Source organism: Anopheles moucheti, chromosome 2 (genome assembly GCF_943734755.1).
Source record: "Anopheles moucheti chromosome 2, idAnoMoucSN_F20_07, whole genome shotgun sequence".
Lineage (NCBI taxonomy): Eukaryota > Metazoa > Arthropoda > Insecta > Diptera > Culicidae > Anopheles > Anopheles moucheti.
Window position 1 is genome coordinate 100,096,688 of NC_069140.1, and position 16,500 is coordinate 100,113,187.

The 16,500-nt window shown below is 46.1% G+C and overlaps 3 protein-coding genes and 2 non-coding genes across 7 annotated transcripts in view; 4 read left to right on the forward strand and 1 right to left on the reverse strand.

Annotated features, from left to right (window-relative positions):
* Positions 1–3,526, forward strand: part of LOC128300605 (bcl-2-related ovarian killer protein-like) — a 30,899-nt gene extending 27,373 nt beyond the window's left edge. The window contains exons 2-4 of the mRNA XM_053036734.1: positions 2,355–2,921; positions 2,999–3,307; positions 3,374–3,526. Coding sequence (XP_052892694.1) covers positions 2,364–2,921; positions 2,999–3,307; positions 3,374–3,526 — 1,020 coding nt within the window. The 5' untranslated portion in view covers positions 2,355–2,363. The remainder of the gene's footprint in view (positions 1–2,354; positions 2,922–2,998; positions 3,308–3,373) is intronic.
* A 172-nt stretch (positions 3,527–3,698) lies between these two features.
* Positions 3,699–5,798, forward strand: LOC128310246 (bcl-2-related ovarian killer protein-like). The gene is made up of 3 exons (XM_053046838.1): positions 3,699–4,004; positions 4,097–4,446; positions 4,597–5,798. Exons 2-3 carry the CDS (start codon positions 4,252–4,254, stop codon positions 5,221–5,223), a joined length of 822 nt encoding a protein of 273 aa, XP_052902798.1. The 5' UTR covers positions 3,699–4,004; positions 4,097–4,251; the 3' UTR covers positions 5,224–5,798.
* Positions 5,799–7,238: 1,440 nt separating this feature from the next.
* On the reverse strand, positions 7,239–14,782 carry LOC128310887 (protein transport protein Sec31A). Of its 3 annotated transcripts, XM_053047630.1 has the most exons (10): positions 14,676–14,782; positions 13,081–14,288; positions 12,763–13,006; positions 12,581–12,696; positions 11,372–11,612; positions 9,917–11,304; positions 9,399–9,503; positions 7,936–8,406; positions 7,795–7,866; positions 7,239–7,723 (listed from the first exon to the last, which is right to left on the reverse strand). In XM_053047630.1, exons 2-10 carry the CDS (start codon positions 14,269–14,271, stop codon positions 7,535–7,537), a joined length of 4,017 nt encoding a protein of 1,338 aa, XP_052903590.1. In that variant the 5' UTR covers positions 14,272–14,288; positions 14,676–14,782; the 3' UTR covers positions 7,239–7,534. The 3 variants fall into 3 exon arrangements, with proteins under 3 accessions (XP_052903590.1, XP_052903592.1, XP_052903591.1); XM_053047632.1 differs by lacking the exon at positions 9,399–9,503 and having other exon boundaries at positions 7,936–8,403; XM_053047631.1 differs by lacking the exon at positions 9,399–9,503.
* Positions 14,783–15,869: 1,087 nt separating this feature from the next.
* On the forward strand, positions 15,870–15,972 carry LOC128299943 (U6atac minor spliceosomal RNA). Its single transcript, XR_008287321.1, has one exon. It is a non-coding gene; the product is annotated as a U6atac minor spliceosomal RNA (small nuclear RNA).
* A 274-nt stretch (positions 15,973–16,246) lies between these two features.
* Trnar-acg (transfer RNA arginine (anticodon ACG)) lies at positions 16,247–16,319 on the forward strand. The gene has a single exon. It is a non-coding gene; the product is annotated as a tRNA-Arg (tRNA).
* Positions 16,320–16,500: the final 181 nt, after the last annotated feature.

Sequence of the window (16,500 nt, forward strand, 5' to 3'; positions counted from 1 at the left end):
GTCGGCTGTTTTTTTTTTGTTTGTTGGCAACAAAACATTTCAATTTTCACGCATCCTTCACCTGGGCGGGCGAGCGCATTGCCGTGTCTTCTCTTTATGGAGCAGACTCGACCGACCATTTCCGAGGGTCCTCAGTCCTCGAAAAGCGCTGTTGTGCGTAGGATGAACCGCCTTCGTACGGGGATTGTTTTAATTACATCTTTATCGCTGATGAGGAGTGACCCGGGCGGGTACAGCGCAACCTGGCAAGGGGAAGGGCCTTTAATTGCATCGAACCGAACGGGATTTTGCTGTTACCCGAAGGATTCCAGCCATTTCCCACACGTTTCCGTAGCGAACGGTGTAATGAATTTTAGCCGAGTTTTATGGCGACAAACGGTTAACGATCGAGCGTTTCAATGCGAAACGGAACGGAATGGGTAAAGGAAATCGTTTGAATGTTTTATGCTTATGGCGATGCAATGTGACGGGGCTCTCCACCAAGCGGACAAATTGATTTCATTGGTTGGCTTCTAAAAGGGGTTGCTCTTATTCTGAACAATCTATTTTATATGCCTGATCGTGAGTTTCCAAATTATTCTGAAATGTAGAACCAAACTCGATCTCTCATAAAGTTCAGATCGCCCATCGTTTAAACTTCACCTTCTGATTGACTTTTATCACAACAATCGGCACAGCTCCATCAAACTCTGCACCCCTTGCACTCGCATATCACTTTGCACAACACGTCCGCCAATGCCAAAGTAACTCAATAACTTGCTCTCAATAAGCGCTTGCCGAGACGGTTCGCAACACTTTTCCTTCTTCGCTGGGTCACGCTGAAATTCGAGTCCTTCTGGTGCACATGCATGGCTTTATTACCTTTCACTCCCGGGGGACTAAAACACCGGGCCGGAAAGATTGGGTGGCCATTCGATCAAGGCAATTTACATAAATTTTCTGTCAGAACCAATCAAAATAAAGTATTCTCGTGCTCGTGTTTTTGCGGTTTTTTTTTTACGACAGATTCTGGGAATTGTGTTCACTTGTGTGCCTGTTTTTGGGATAATATCGGAAAGGAATGTGTTCAATAAATATTCTTAACCTCATTTCGTTTCCCATTTCATTGCATCCCGGGTGCCGCCATCGAGGGCGTAACACACATCCACACATCACCAAATTAATTTGTAATCGAGCTCCCACAACCGATCGATCGATCACGGAGAGTCAATAAGCTGCCGAAAACAATGTGCTGTTGTACTTTTTAGCCACCAGCTAAGTTAACCACTACGCAGAACCTGCAGCGCTGGATATCTTCATCGAATTCCAATCCATCGGCTTCGAATGAGGCTCGGAATTCATGTCCCAATCATGTCCGAATGCGATCCCACACGTTTACCGGGGGGACGGCTAACTGTCAGCTCTCCGTACAGGCGCAGCAGCCAACGTGCGTGTACGTGCCAAAACCGAACAACAATTTACGGTATCGTACGATACGCCATCCATCCGTACCGTCATCCATCGGTCACAATTATGGTATTGTGCAAATCGCAAAACTTTCCCCGTCCACCGATCGTCACGATCCTCGCTTTATCGTCTAGATGGAGCTTTAAACCCTTCGTTGCTCAACTTGCGAGTATCAACTTGTGTGAAGTTGTGGATGACCTCCAACCGATACGATCAGCTGATGACGCTGAAATTATTTTAATTTGTCACTGGCGTTACTATTTACTCGATCACGATCGCGACAGCAAAATACATCGAAGGGTTAACACGCTAACCGATCGATCTCCATCGAAGGGGGGGGCAAAAGTCTTCACAACAGCAGCAGCAACATCGAGATCGAAACGACTTCAACGACCGATCAAACACGATGGGAACTCGCTCAACAAGGGTCTTCGCACGGAGTGGGAGAACAGTTGGGTATGTTTCTACTCTTCCACCCAATGGTTCTCTCTACCCCACCTTGACGAGCACCAGTTGGCGATTATGTTACCGTCAGCATATAAACTTCAACATCGATGACACTCCCCAACCGAAGGGAGATCAGTTTTTTTTTGCCATGCCCTGTTCAGGTCACAAATATGGTAAGGCCGAGGCGCGTGTTCGTCATATGCTTCATTTTTTTCCTCCGTGTGGAGTTGTACTACGAGAATCTCCTCCCTGATCAATCAATCGACAAGCTGTCGATGAGATGTGTATCTTGTGTGTTATCTTTTTTTTTTTGCTTCCTTAATGTTGATCCTGTCCATAGGCGGCCCTTTTGCAAAGATCCGGGTTCGATGTCACGTGTTTGGCATGCTTTGATCGGTCCCTTCTTTCCATTTCAATCATTTAATCACCTCAATGTGTTCGTTCTGTTCGCCTTCTTCCAGCGTGACGTCATGTCGAGCGGTCTGCTGAAGGTGGAACACCCTGCCAATAATGGAACCGGGCTGGTACCGGGACGGTTATCCCTCAGCACTGACAACCTAGCTGCGGGCAGTCGTCTCGGCAATGGAGAACGCGGTGGCTCCCTCACACCTAACCTTCCCTCGATGGATCGACTGAGTGCGCCGATTCTAACGCGCCGAAAGTTTAGCTTCCCCGCCAATCTGCACTCAACGGCACTGCTAGGATTTCCCGAGATCGGCCATCGGGACGGTATTGGCAGTGGAGCGTCCCTGTCCGCCTCCAGCACCGCCCTGTCCGCCCGGAGACGGCTCAGCAATGTGAGCGACGTCGTCACACGGAAACTGTCGAGTACGATCGGCTGGAAGCAACCGGTACTACCCTCCCAGGACATCATCACCCAGGGCAAGTGTCTGTGTGGCCAGTACATCCGGTGTCGATTGAAGCGCTCCGGTGTGTTTAATCGCAAGCTAGGCCTGCAGCGCATCCGAAGCATTGTCGGGACACCTTCGATCCATGTCGTGCGGGAAGTTTTCCCGGCCTTATTAAGTGTAAGTGTCTTCCAATTTGTCCCACTAAGCCCATACTAGTCTCAGAAGCCACGATTCCTGTTGATCTATTTCTCTAGGTGGGCGAGGAACTGGAGCGAATGTATCCACGCATCTACAATGGCATTGCGCGGCAATTGACACGGTTCGGACGCGGAGAGCTTAAAACCCCCGAGACGGCACCGGTGCTGCTGAGTGCCATCGCGCGGGATCTCTTCAAGGCGGACATTACGTGGGGCAAGGTTGTGTCACTGTTTGCCATTGCCGGCGGTCTTTCGGTTGATTGCGTCCGGCAGGGACATCCAGACTATCTGCCCAAGCTAGTGGAGGGCGTTGCGGACGTGATCGAAGATGAGCTTGTCACCTGGATCTCGGAAAACGGTGGATGGGTGAGTAGGTCTGGCAGGCTTTCCAAGCGTTCCGAGTACAATTTCGCGACTGTTTCGTCCCTACAGATCGGTCTAGCGAACAAGGTGCGACCACCGCAGGAAGAGATCACCTTCACAGTACGGTGTCTAGTGGGAGCAAGCTGTGTGATAGGATTATTTATGATCGTCTTTCTATTAAAGACGCTAGGTTTATATTTATTTCCAAATATATTCGCTTAATTTCGAATCATTCTGTCGTAATTTATTGCGCCTTAATAACCCCCTGCTTCCCGCTCGCTATCAAGGTGATCTTGCATACACACTTTGTCGCCTGGGAATTCCGGTCTTGCAAACAAGCTGCGCTTGCACACAAACGCAGCATGTAAACGTCAAACGTCAACCGAGTACAAACATCCGACAAGTGGTTGGTTCGTTTGTCGAAAGCGATTAAACACTATTTTTAAATTATTTTCTTCCAAATTTGTCCTTTTCGGTGATAAGATAAATTACCACCAACCAAACTGCACAACCTGAACGAATTTATCACACGCATGTTGATCTTGCAAAGCCGAGAAAATAAACAATCTTCCAGCACGGGGTCTGATGGTCCCACCTTTTTCAGACAGTCGATCGCTGTGCATCGCGATTATCGGCGAATGTGTACACAACTTCTGCCCGTCGCAAACAGTTCTCGTTGGTTTTTCTGTTGCCCTAGAAGGTAACCTTTGGCGAGTGTTGTTTTCGTTTGCAAACCGGTACAACACGGACCCACGATCGATTAGTGCTCTACTTGTTGTTTGCTTCTCGCAGTTCTCGCTTCAGCTTGAGCAGAATTCCTCCTACACCGAAAACGCGTGCGTGTAGTTCACAATCACGGGATGACCGACTGGCACCTCCGTCTCGCTGTTGTTATTGTTGTCCAGCATCTGCTTGAGCTATAGAGAGTGTGTGTGAGCGCGATAGAGATGTCGTCCACCTCCTCGACAGGATTGCAGCATCAGCCATCACCAAGATCACCGATCGTGGCCGTCGCCGTTGCAGCTGCTTCCGCGATCGGATCCGCATCGGTCGGCGGTGGTGGTGGCACGAGTGTCGTCGGTTGGACTAATAAACGGAGCGCCATTCACCATCTCACCACCAGCCAGGACGTTATCAATCAGGTGAGAACAAGGGCGCCATCGCGGCGGCGCCTTTTCAAGGTCGTTTGCGCACGACGCGAGGACGGAAGGTGTTAATCACAAGGAAGGCGTTTGCTTGCTCTGCTGCTGATTACTCATGTGTTTCTTCTACCGTATCGTTTCTCTTCGCAGGGCAAATGTCTGTGCGGTGAGTACATACGCGCACGGCTAAAACGGTCCGGGCTGCTCAACCGGAAGATCCTGCAGCGGTTGCGCAACTCGATGGAGCACTGTTCGGCCGTGGGTGGTGGCGTGGTCGTACGGGAAGCACTGCCCATACTGAACGGGATGGGCGAGGAGCTGGAACGGATGCATCCCCGGTTGTACACGAACGTGAGCCGACAGATCTCGAACGAACCGTGGGGCGAGCTAACCGAACCGGATACGGTCGGCTATCTGCTGCACGTCGTCGCGAAGGATCTGTTCAAGAGCGGCATTACGTGGGGCAAGGTGATCTCATTGTTTGCCATCGCCGGCGGACTAGCGGTCGACTGCGTACGGCAGGATCATGCCGACTATATGCAGCAGCTGATCGAGGGCACGGCGGACGTGATCGAGGAGGATCTGAGCGGGTGGTTGGTGGAACGGGGCGGATGGCTCGGTTTGCAGGATCACGTACATCCACCCCAGCCGGAAATTTCCGTCACCGGCTGGTTAAGCCTTACCGCGGTGACGCTCGTCGTGATCTACTTCGTCTCACTGTTCCTACGGATGATCGGTAGCAGCTACATCGAACCGAACCGATCCGCCACCAACTAGACAGCTTCATTCCGGTACGCTTTAATGTGTTTCTTCGAGACAGAACAAATGCTAACATTCTATCGCTACTACTACTATCATTCCGCTGACAATGTTCTGTCCTTCCCCTGGCCGGGACTCACCCACTCTGTGAAATCTCTCTCGAATCTTCTGAACCGCCAAATAACATTAGCGCAAATCACCATACAATAGCTAACGCGAGGAAAGGAAGCACGACAAGACAGGATAGCTGCCAAACAAAGGCCAAACGGGAATCGGGGGAGATAAAAGAGACAAAAGTGTGTGCGTGCAAATATGTTAAAGTTTGTTTAGTTTTAGTTATGTTTAGTTCTTTTTTTATGTATGTACGCAACGGTTTCCTATTTAATTCCCTTTTTTTAATTGTGGTTTCCTTCCCTACCAAGTAAATTGTTTTGTTGTCGTCTGAGCTTGTGAGTGGCATCTTCCATTTGTACAACCTATAGCCTATATAGTCACACACACGTATGTACGTACGTAGGGCGCAAAATGCAATAAATATATAAACAGCTACATCGGTTTACTGCTGAAACGTTAAACGTGAAGGCAGTGATTGTTACACATATTGTTGTTTACTATTTGAGTTTTTTACCCAGGCTGAATCATTCACGCAAGCATCGGCGGATTTTCAGATTTCCGATACCAGGAGAGCATGTCTTTCAAGAGGTAACACCTTCAGCAAGATCGATGAAACGGAAAGCTCAAATTTCCCGTCGGCTGGTACGAAATCCCATACAAACCAGCTGTTTTCAGATTTCTGATACCAGGAGAGCATGTCTTTCAAGAGGTAACGCCTGGTACCAGGATGTTGCACAACACATGTTGCACGACACATGTTGCGCAACATATGTTGCATAGCATATGTGGTGCAACATATGTTGCGCAACATGTGTCGTGCAACATATGTTGCGCAACATCTTGCGTGCAACATCTTACATGCAACAACTTGGGACTGCAACTACCGGGAGGCGCGTGATTTGTGCCTGCTCGGCTGGTACCAGATGTTACCTCTTGAAAGACATGCTCTCCTGGTATCGGAAATCTGAAAACAGTTGATTTGTATGAAAGTTAGTGTTTAAACATTGCATACCTTTCGGCGGTTTTCGAGCAAAATTGCTGTACTAGGTGCTACCTCTTCCGTGGATGCTCTCCTGGTACTAAACTGGTAGGTTTTGAAGCGATTTTGCGGTGGTTTTCGCGCAAAATTGCTGTACTAGGTGCTACCTCTTCCGTGGATGCTCTCCTGGTACTAAACTGGTAGGTTTTGAAGCGATTTTGCGGTGGTTTTGCTGATACATGTACGTTTCCTCTCCTTGGTGTGTTTATTTCTATGACCAGCACGCTGGAGTTGCTTTTAAGTTGCCTCACCCTCGCAACCTCACGATCGCACATTAGAAACAAATTACTGTGTGAATATTCGCTATATTCTTGCTGGTTTTCTTCTCTTGTTTGCTAAGGAGAACAAAACAATTCACATACCTCCTACCCTATGTTTGCTGGGCCTGATTTTGTTTGAGTTGCGTTTAAATGTATATCCTTCTTCTAATCATAATACCTCCGGGGCAGCATGCTTACAGAAAGGATTACTGGGATTTCCGATACCAGAAGAGCATGTTTTTCAAAAGGTGACATTTACAGTGTGGAATAAATTTGCCCATCTCTATTGCATTGCACACTATCAAACCCGTGAGAGCGATCGCCCTGGCCGTAACCGGGCCGTTAAGCTAGTCCCGTATTACAAATAATCATGTAATCTCGTTTGTTTAGCACCAATTACATCTGATGCGGAACGTTACTAATTGCTTCGTGTTTTGATATTATCATCCCAAACGATTACAGTTGGCGACAACAATTAGCGCATACACAAACACAAAGCTGTTTGTCAATAAGTCGTTAAATTGTTTCGTGAGCAAGCCGTTTTACTTAACACAATCGTCGTCAACACGCGCCATTCCCCTTTCGGTAAGAAAATAAAATAGGCCGAGTTGGTACGTGAATTATACTGTCGATAGCTATATATATGTATATTAAACCATAGCGATGTAAATAGATAGGTTTATTCATTTCGTTATCAAAAACTAAACAGTAGCACGGGATTATACACGTATTCATCGTTCCTATTATGTATCAATTGCATTAATGTACTAACTCGCCTCCCTCGGTACTCGCTTCGACCTCGCCATCGTCAGATTTGACTCGTTGATGTGCTAACAAATTAAACACGATTCTTCTTCCACGTCCGCACGAAAAACAAATGCACCAAACGAAACACGGCAAACCGCAACCCCCCAGCCTATCGGAGGTACACCTGCAGTTGCATTGCGGACTGCAGCAACACCTTAATGCCCGGCATGAAGCTAGCGATCTGGGAGAAGTCCGGCCCGGATACCATCTGTGTGTGGAGCCCGATACCGTTGGCGTAATCGCCGGCCTGTATCAGGGCCACCAGCTGGTTCAGTGCGTTGAGCGTGTTTTGTGAGAGCTGTGTGGTGCAAAACAGGATTTGACGTTACTTCCATGTTTTAACATACATTTTTGCAGATTGTCGCTTACCCTATTCTCCCGCAATAAATCGTACAACATTTCTAGCCTTTTCGAGACATCTTCCAGCTTTCGTTTCGTTTGCTGTAAATGCGGATTGAAATTATTCATTAGAATAGTGTAAAGAGATAGAAATAGTGATCGGATTCTTACCGGATTTCCCGCCGATGCTACACACTGCTTCTTCAGCTCCTCAAATACTGTCTGCATAAACACGTACTGCTCCGGTAGTGGTGGCTTCTGCTTCGGTGGTTCCGGCACCGCCGGTTGCATGGCCGGTTGCGCTCCATCCATCGGCTGTCCCACCGTTTGCTGGCCCGGATAGTACATGCCACCCTGTCCCTGTGGTGTCGGACCGGTCGGTTGGTATGCCGTCGGTAGCGTTTGCTGGAAGTTTTGATAATTGATCGTGTTCGACTGTGGCGGAAGTCCGGCTGCGTTCGGCGCTGGGCCACCACCCATCGTCGGATTGTACATCGTTGGCTGTGGCGCCATGTAACCTTGCTGGCCAGTGTTTCCCTGCATGTAGTTACTGTTCGGGTCCGGGTATCCGTTCGACGGTGCCAAACCAGCCGGAAGCGGTGACGTGATCGGGGCCATAGCATTCGGTTCAACTTTCGGCTGCTGGAGCGAAAAGAGGTTAACGAGATCGCACACACAGACACATCGAACGGGAGAGAAAGGCAAAAAAGCATTAGCGAAAGCTGTCCATATTGGGAATAAAGGGTGACGATCGGTTCCTATCGAACGGCAAGCCGAACTAAAGCACTGCACTAAACACTACTACTAAAGACGTTTGCAGCAGAACTCGAAAAGACAAATGGCTGCAGAATGGGAAGCAGTCGGTTCTTAGAGTAATGCATAAAGAAGCTAAACCGCCGTATAAATCGTCAATCAAACGAATAGGAATTTAAAACATAAGTAACTTTAAAGATAGTTAAGAAAGTTGCCGTATCAAAAACAAATCACAATAAATGCAATTGAATGTTCAACAATGTAAAGGAGATTGAAGAATCTTTTGTACAATATCTTTAACGCATAAATTTCCAATTATTTTACCAATCGCGTTTTGCAGGACTGCATTTGGTTAGAAAGAGAGACTCAAACTCAAGGTATAAATCAAACCTTAACTTTAAAAATGTAAATCAAAATTAAGCAACAAGGAAAAATGCAATGTTTTATAATGATACAAAAAGAAAAGCATAACAAACATAGTTTAATGAAGAAAAAGATGTAGTGCGTTAAGAGTAGAAAGATAGTTAGAAATATAAATTATGTGAAAAGGTTTAAACGTTAGAGTTAGAAAGCTCCAAACTAATGACACAATAAACAAATATCATTCTGCAAATATATCACATAAAAGCAACAAGCAATAGAAATATTCAAGACACTGTAACGAATATCTTCTTCGAATATTAAAAAAAGGAAAACTGTAACAAGAACTCATTCAAACTGTCATTTAAGTTTGTAATCCATGTCAAAACACAGGTAACGAATAAAACCAATTTGGAAAATTGAGTTATTATAAAATGAAAACAACATAAAACACGATTTAAAACCAGAGAACGAAAAGAAACCCAACGAAACGAAACAAAAGATCAGACATTCTCGCTAACCTGTGGCGAAGAGCGATTCGAATGATCGTTCGAGTGCGAATCGATAATGCGGCGCCAGCGTCGGGTGCCTGCATGGACGGCGGACATTTCGTACTGTTCGCAATACTACGACACATCGTACAGATTTCAGACACAAGACAGATTTCAGACAGGTAAGGCAGGAAAGAGGTAAAGAAAAGAGAAGGGAAGATAAAAAGAATTGCGACGCAAAGACATTATTGACGGTATTTACACAAAAACAAAACCAGCAAAGCAAAATGTGGAAGTAGATGATCAGTGAATGGGAAGATCATAGATAGGAAAAATACAGACGTAAGTGCATAGGAAAGATCAATCGAAAGATGAAAAGAAAGAATAAAGAAAGTTTCCTAATTATAGAGTTCACCCTCGACAGCGTGCAAAAGAGTAGTGTTAGAGGAACGGATGGATTCGTGAGGGACCTGCTCGTCTAATCTAAACGCTTCATTTGATCTTTTATACATCCGAACGGCTTCATTCGACTCTTCCAGTTCACTCACTTGTGGCCTGCTGGTAGTTTTCAGTGCCGGTGGATCGTTCCAACCAGGCGGGGGCGTTGGATTACGCTGAACATTTCCCATGGGTGGTGCGGCGCCTTGCGGTGGTGGAGGCGGATATCCCATACCAGGCTGCTGTTGCTGCTGGCTGACATCCAGCGAGGAAATGCCGGGAATGTACGGAGAAGTCTGCACAAGCGGTGCCGGTGTGAAAGGTTTGAAGTTGTTTGTCTGACCCGGTGCATTCGCCGGATTGTAGAAGCTCGGTTGCTGCTGCGGTGGCTGATTAATCACTCCACCAGCCGGTACGTTTGGCTGCTGCTGCGGATGCTGGTAGGCCATGGGGTTGTAAAAGTTCGAGCTTTGCTGTCCATAGTTCGAACCGGATGTAACCGATGGGTCCAGAACGTACTTAGCCCGACTGAGCGTGCTGCCGCCCGATTGGGAACTAACGCTTGATGGACGAGGAGGTTGGGTAAGATCGTTGTTGGTGGCGACCGGAGGCGGACCCACCGGGGGCTTTGTGGCTAAGGGTGGCGCAGCAACCGGATTCGCTACTGGTGCCATTCCCATCGGGGGCTGTTGGAAGGGAGAGGTCGACCAGCTAGGTTGCTGGGGCATGGTGGAAGCAGTGTTGAGCGTCGGTACCGGTACCGATTGTACCGGCTGCCCGTATGACTTCATCTTCGCCGCTTGACCGATCGTGGGGAACATCGGATTGAAGGGTGGTTGCTGCTGCGATGCATACTGGGACCTTGCAGTACCCACCGGCGTGTAAGTTTTGTGTCCCAGCGCATAATAAAGACGGTCGCGCAATTCCTCCATCTCTGGATCGGTCGAGTTGCCCAGATAGGTTAACGCGGATGAAAGCGATCCTTGGGCAGCCAGCAAGCTCGCATACTGGGACAACAGATCGGCCAACTTTCCAACGGCCGGAGTAGAACGTCCCTGTTTTTCCAGAGCCTTTTGCAGCAGCATCGACACCTCCACCAATTCTTGGAGGTCCCGATTGCTGTTATTATTTTTATCCAACTCTTCCTCTCCGGCAAAATCACCTCCTGACGGCTGTGTACCCTTGGATAGTGGCCACGCTTCTACCAATCGTTCGGTACTTCCGGCGCAAATGTAGCACAAAATTGCATTCCGTGCCAGTTCCACATTGCTGCCAGCTTCCTTTTGAAGCCGTTCGCCCAAACGATCACAAAGCAACGGCATCTGGTGCTTGCAGTGTGTAATGGCCGCCACTAGCGCTTCCTTCCACGAGTCGATTGTACACTGCGATACGACACCGGTCCAGTCGCACAACACTAACGCGGAGATTAAGTTCGACAGATAGTTTTCATTGTCGTGCAGATAGCGGTATTGCACCTTGGCCAACAAATCGGAGCCACCTAAAACAAATACGAATAAACACAAAATGAAGCTTATTCTTTAAGAAACCCATCTCGCATCACTTACTGTTCATGGCCAGTATCAACGCTTCGCTCGTCTTGCCGGTCTGCATGCACAACTCGATCGCCGCCTCCAGATTTCCGGTGAGCAGTGCTTCACAGATCAGTCCCTCCTTATCCTGACCGGTCCGAATTTTGTACGGAATTTCGCCGCCGGTTCCATTCTGTTTGGCGGTGGAGGTTTTCTCTGAATCGGACTGTTTGCCACCGGCGGCGATCGCGTCGAACACCGCATTATTATCCGTGATCTAATGGTGAAGAAGGTGAAATAGAACATTATGTTAATAACATTTATTTAAGAAGGTCTTCAATGGATTTTCTAACTTGATTCTGCAGCCAAAATCATTTCTAAGCCTGCAGTGTCTGACTATGGAAGCATAATAAATGTACAAACTCCTTGGAACTCCAATGATCCACATAAGTCAATGGTTATTTACATACTTTGTATAATATTAAACTTAAATCCAGCAAACTCATTCACGTTGGCATTTGGCTTTCTCTTAAAGAATCAGTTTGTTCTTAAAAATCAATTCTTCTGATAGTGATGATAATTGTTGTTAACAATATGAACTTATTTTTTAAGATAACAATTAGCAAAACTTATACTAAAAGATAACTAAAAAGTTTCTCCAAAAAACATATGAAATGCATAGTGCAAAATAAAGCATCGATCCAAAAGAATGAAAACATTAGAAAACCGGGTCGGTAAATGAACAGACAGATAAACGAAATAAAACATAAAACTATCATCAATATTTCAATGGAAACAATAGAAACAAACCAAGAAACATTTGACTACTAAATTTTGCTACCGAAAATCAAAACACTTCAATGTAGGGCAATGGCAGTTGGTAGCTTACCGATAGATCAGTACTTTCGTCCGTACTGGTTTCCGTTTCGGTTGAATTATTCTAGAGACACACATACACAGACACACGCACATTTAGGTGCGCCCGGTCGAGAGCAAGCGATTGCAGTCGCAGTTAAAGAAAACAGTAGTGATTTGCATTAATGATGCCGTGAACAAGCGATATTTAAAACTATAAACCGAAAGCACCGAATCGCACCATAGTCCATGCGCACTACAGGCAATTCGTAATAAAACAGATATGTTCAAATGTAAGATGCAAACTGCGCACGGAATTGAGAAACTTATAGCAGATCATGAATATAATGAGCATATGCGACCGAATGCACATGGCCAATGGGAACTTACTCGGCTTAGACCGGCCATCTGATCGCTGAGTCCATCTACCGCATTCGCATCCTCATTCTTCGGTCCCTCGACGGTGTACTTCTTGAACTTGTTCGCCATATCATCCGATTGATATCCTATGTACAAACGGAAAACGGACCAATATTACAGTTGCACTTTGAATTTGGTTTCCGACATCTTACCGAGCAGGTTGAGCATTTCGGCGTGAGGATCGTTTTCAAAATTAGCCTTCAGGAAGTACCACATGAAGGTGGAATGCTGATCGGTCGTTTGATCTGCCTTCTGGCGACAGTATTCGACGAAGTTGCCCTCATTCAGCACTCGTTCGAGTTGGTTCGATCGTTCCATTAGCTCCGGATCGGTAACTACCTGATTCACCGTGACCGTGCGGCTGTTCCCGTTGAAGGTAACTAACTTTCCACCGAACTGAAAATATGTTGGACAAAATGATCGTTCTTAATTCTTCCGACAACTTTCGCTGTATGCACTCGAAAACTCACCCCAAAGCACGCTCCGGAAGGCCTTCGCATCCAGCACGGAGGACGCTTCAGATCGTTACTAACGCCCTGCGATTGTACCGGAACCGACTGAGACGGTTCGTGGCCAATGTTTTCCATTCCCGGGAAAGAATCTGCGATCTTGTTGCTCGTCTGCACCTGCTGATGCACTCCACCGTGGATCGAGTAGATCGTAACATTCCCGTCAAAGCTGGAACCGGCAATGAGGGCCGGATTCCGCGGGCACCATGCAACATCAAAGTTCCACTGGTTCGTTGTGGCTAGCTCCGACAGCACCTCTCCGTTCGGATCCTCCGTGTTTTGGTTCCAGCAGATAATCCGATTATCTTTCCCGCACGATGCCACCAGATCGTGATCCTTCTGGCACCAGGTCAAGCCCAGCACGCCTCGCTGGTGGATCTGGAAACTTTTGGCCGGCGCCGTAGCGTAACGCAAATCCCATAGCTGTACCGTCGGAGATTGATCTTCCTCGCTGGCAAGCCATAGCTGGGTGGCCACGTCCGGATGCCACTGGGCAACCCTCCAGCGGATCCGCGACTGCGTATCACTTAACTTTATGATTGGTTCATTCTTTCGCAGATCCCAAATCACACACCGGGACGGGAAGACCGATGCGAGAATGTGCTGCACCTGCCGATTCCATGCCAGCCCTTGCACGTCCTCGTGCGGTGTTACCTTCCCGCCGGGGCTCATCGGGACAGCCGTGTTATTGAGATCCCAGATAAAGATTTCCGACTCGGATGCACCGCTCGCCACCAGGTTGTGCTGGAACGGGTTGTAGTCGAGACTTCGGACCGCACCCTGGTGCTTTTCCTGCTGTGCCACGAGTGCGTTCTGTCCGGCCAATAGCTGTGCCACGTTGTACACCTGCAGCACACCACTCTCGCAACCTCCAGTAATGAGCCCGCTGGGTGCAGTTCCCGGTTCTCCTGCTGTACCGGCCAACGGTGACCAGAGCAGCTTGTGAAAACGGTGTGTGCTCGGTTGGCTGCCTTTCAGCTCTAGATCGTAGCTGGGATCGGCCAAATTAATCGAGTACAGCTCAAGGGAAGCTGCCGTATTGAAAGAAGCGTCCAGCTGCTGGGCTGCCGTACCAGCGGCCAGCATGATTGGGACCTGCTGGGCCGGCGACCAGGCCACATTCACCATCTTCTGCAACTCCTTCACCTTCATCGTATATTGCTAATAGACTGCAACGAGAAAGAATATTTAATTAATAAAACACGTAAATCGACCGACTAAGAATCTAGATCACAGGAAGTTCAATGAACTCTCTAGCAATTGTTCTTATCATTGGAATGAGAACAAGAGCATGAATTAGGAGGGTCTAAATTATTTCGTTCTTACATTAAATATATCCCAACATCGCAAATGACGAAGAAACAAACTAAGGTAAAGCGGTAGTATGCGCTACATTGAACAGAACGCAGCAAGTTTTGTGTAGCGTAGCAATTGATGAGTTGGCCGAATAGCAAACGAAAACATTGCAGTACGGTTCAATAAACAAAGCACCAAAAACTAGGAAATCTCTATTTATCATTAGCAATCTTTTATTTCATCTTATTGCCTTCACTTACCTGTACGCTATTAAATACTAAAACACCAATTCACAAACGAATTACGACCCCTTTTAGGCCGATTTGCAATCCCACCTACAGAACAGATACAAATTTCCCAAAAAGTTCTTGCGGCAAAATAATACACGTCACCCGCGCACCTGGGCTCCGCCGTAGAGATAATTACAGTGACATTTTATAAACTGAAAATTCTCAAAACTTTATTATAATGCGATTAAAATCTTTTCTCTTATTTATAAAAATACTAACAGATAAGTTTATTTATGAATAATGAAGTTATAAACCTTTTCATTTCGAGCCGTGGAGAGGTAAACAAAGTTCAAAAACGGATTCAATTTCAAATTTGGTGCAATTTTAGCGCAAGCTTAATGAAGTATCAATAAAATTAGGCAGTACAGGAATTGTTATACTATATCGTGGAACAAAGACACACGTTTTGGGAGCAAAATTAAATAAATTTTGCCGATTTTACTCAGAAATTGAGGCACTTTTACATAGAGCATTCCCGCTGTGCGATGACATATTTTGACAATCTTGACCGTACGTCTAGACACAATTAATTATGAAAATAATGTTAATCTTTCTGTAGAGAATAATATTAACTCTGACGAAAGATTCATTGTATTAATTTGCTATTAATGTACTCCCACGGGTTTGATAGTATGCAATGCAAAAGTGATGGGCAAATTTATTCCACGCTCCGAAAAATCGTGCGCACTCGAAATAAATCTATGGTGATTAATTCGTACGCTCCCGTGAAACGGACTGCTGTGAAAAACCGAATCGGATTAATCTTTTTGTCAGAAAGATGAATCGCCGATTAATCCGTATGTAAATTTCAAACAAAATACTGTGATAATCCGAGATTGATGAAGAAATATGTGTTTGTTTAATGTTAGCATGGAAAACAACAACACGACACCAAATTATTCCAAGTTGATAAGTATACGTATGGTGATAGTATGCGATAGTGATGGCCCATTTAGCAGAATATTTGCGATGTACCAAAATATGCACGCTGGAGGGACATACATGTTACATCCTAGAAAGATGCTTTCCTGGTTTCAGAGATCGGTAACCGGCTGGTTTGTATTTTGATTTTTTTTTAACTGTTGTAGGGTTCTATTGTATCCATCACTAGAACAGGAATTTCATTTTTACCGTATATATACAACCGTGATTTCCAAGAAATTCGTGTCATTTGAAAGGAGAGCAGGTTAGCACTCCCCTTGACAAGGATGGAACACACACTCTGAGATCAGTGGCACTTGATAGAAACTGATCTCGGCCATTTTTTTTGTGATACCACATCGCTATTCATTTTCGTTCTTGTAATATTTGGGTGCTATGTAACTTTTCAAACTTTTCAATTCAAACAAAAACTTTTCAAAATTATTTATTATTAGCAATCGCTCTTTGCTACTCTTTTGTTTGATGATTTCATATGATAATATTGTAATTTTCAGTCGCCAAATATTACTACTGCTTTCAAAATTATGTAATTACAAACCATAAACATGATGTCAATTACAGCACAACAAAATGTGTTAAGAATGGGTCACCAACACATGGGTCCTGTGGCGCAATGGATAACGCGTCTGACTACGGATCAGAAGATTCCAGGTTCGACTCCTGGCAGGATCGTGGGCTGACTTTCTTTTTTTACTCGCCGATTTATCCTTTTGTTGGTTTTCAATATTATGCACCTGGGCCCCTATTTATTTAATACTAATTTTGGATGCACGGATAGACGAGAAGGCGTATTGCCATTATTATACCTACCTGATTAGTTACTAAGCAAGTTTGAACACCAAATGCTCAACGC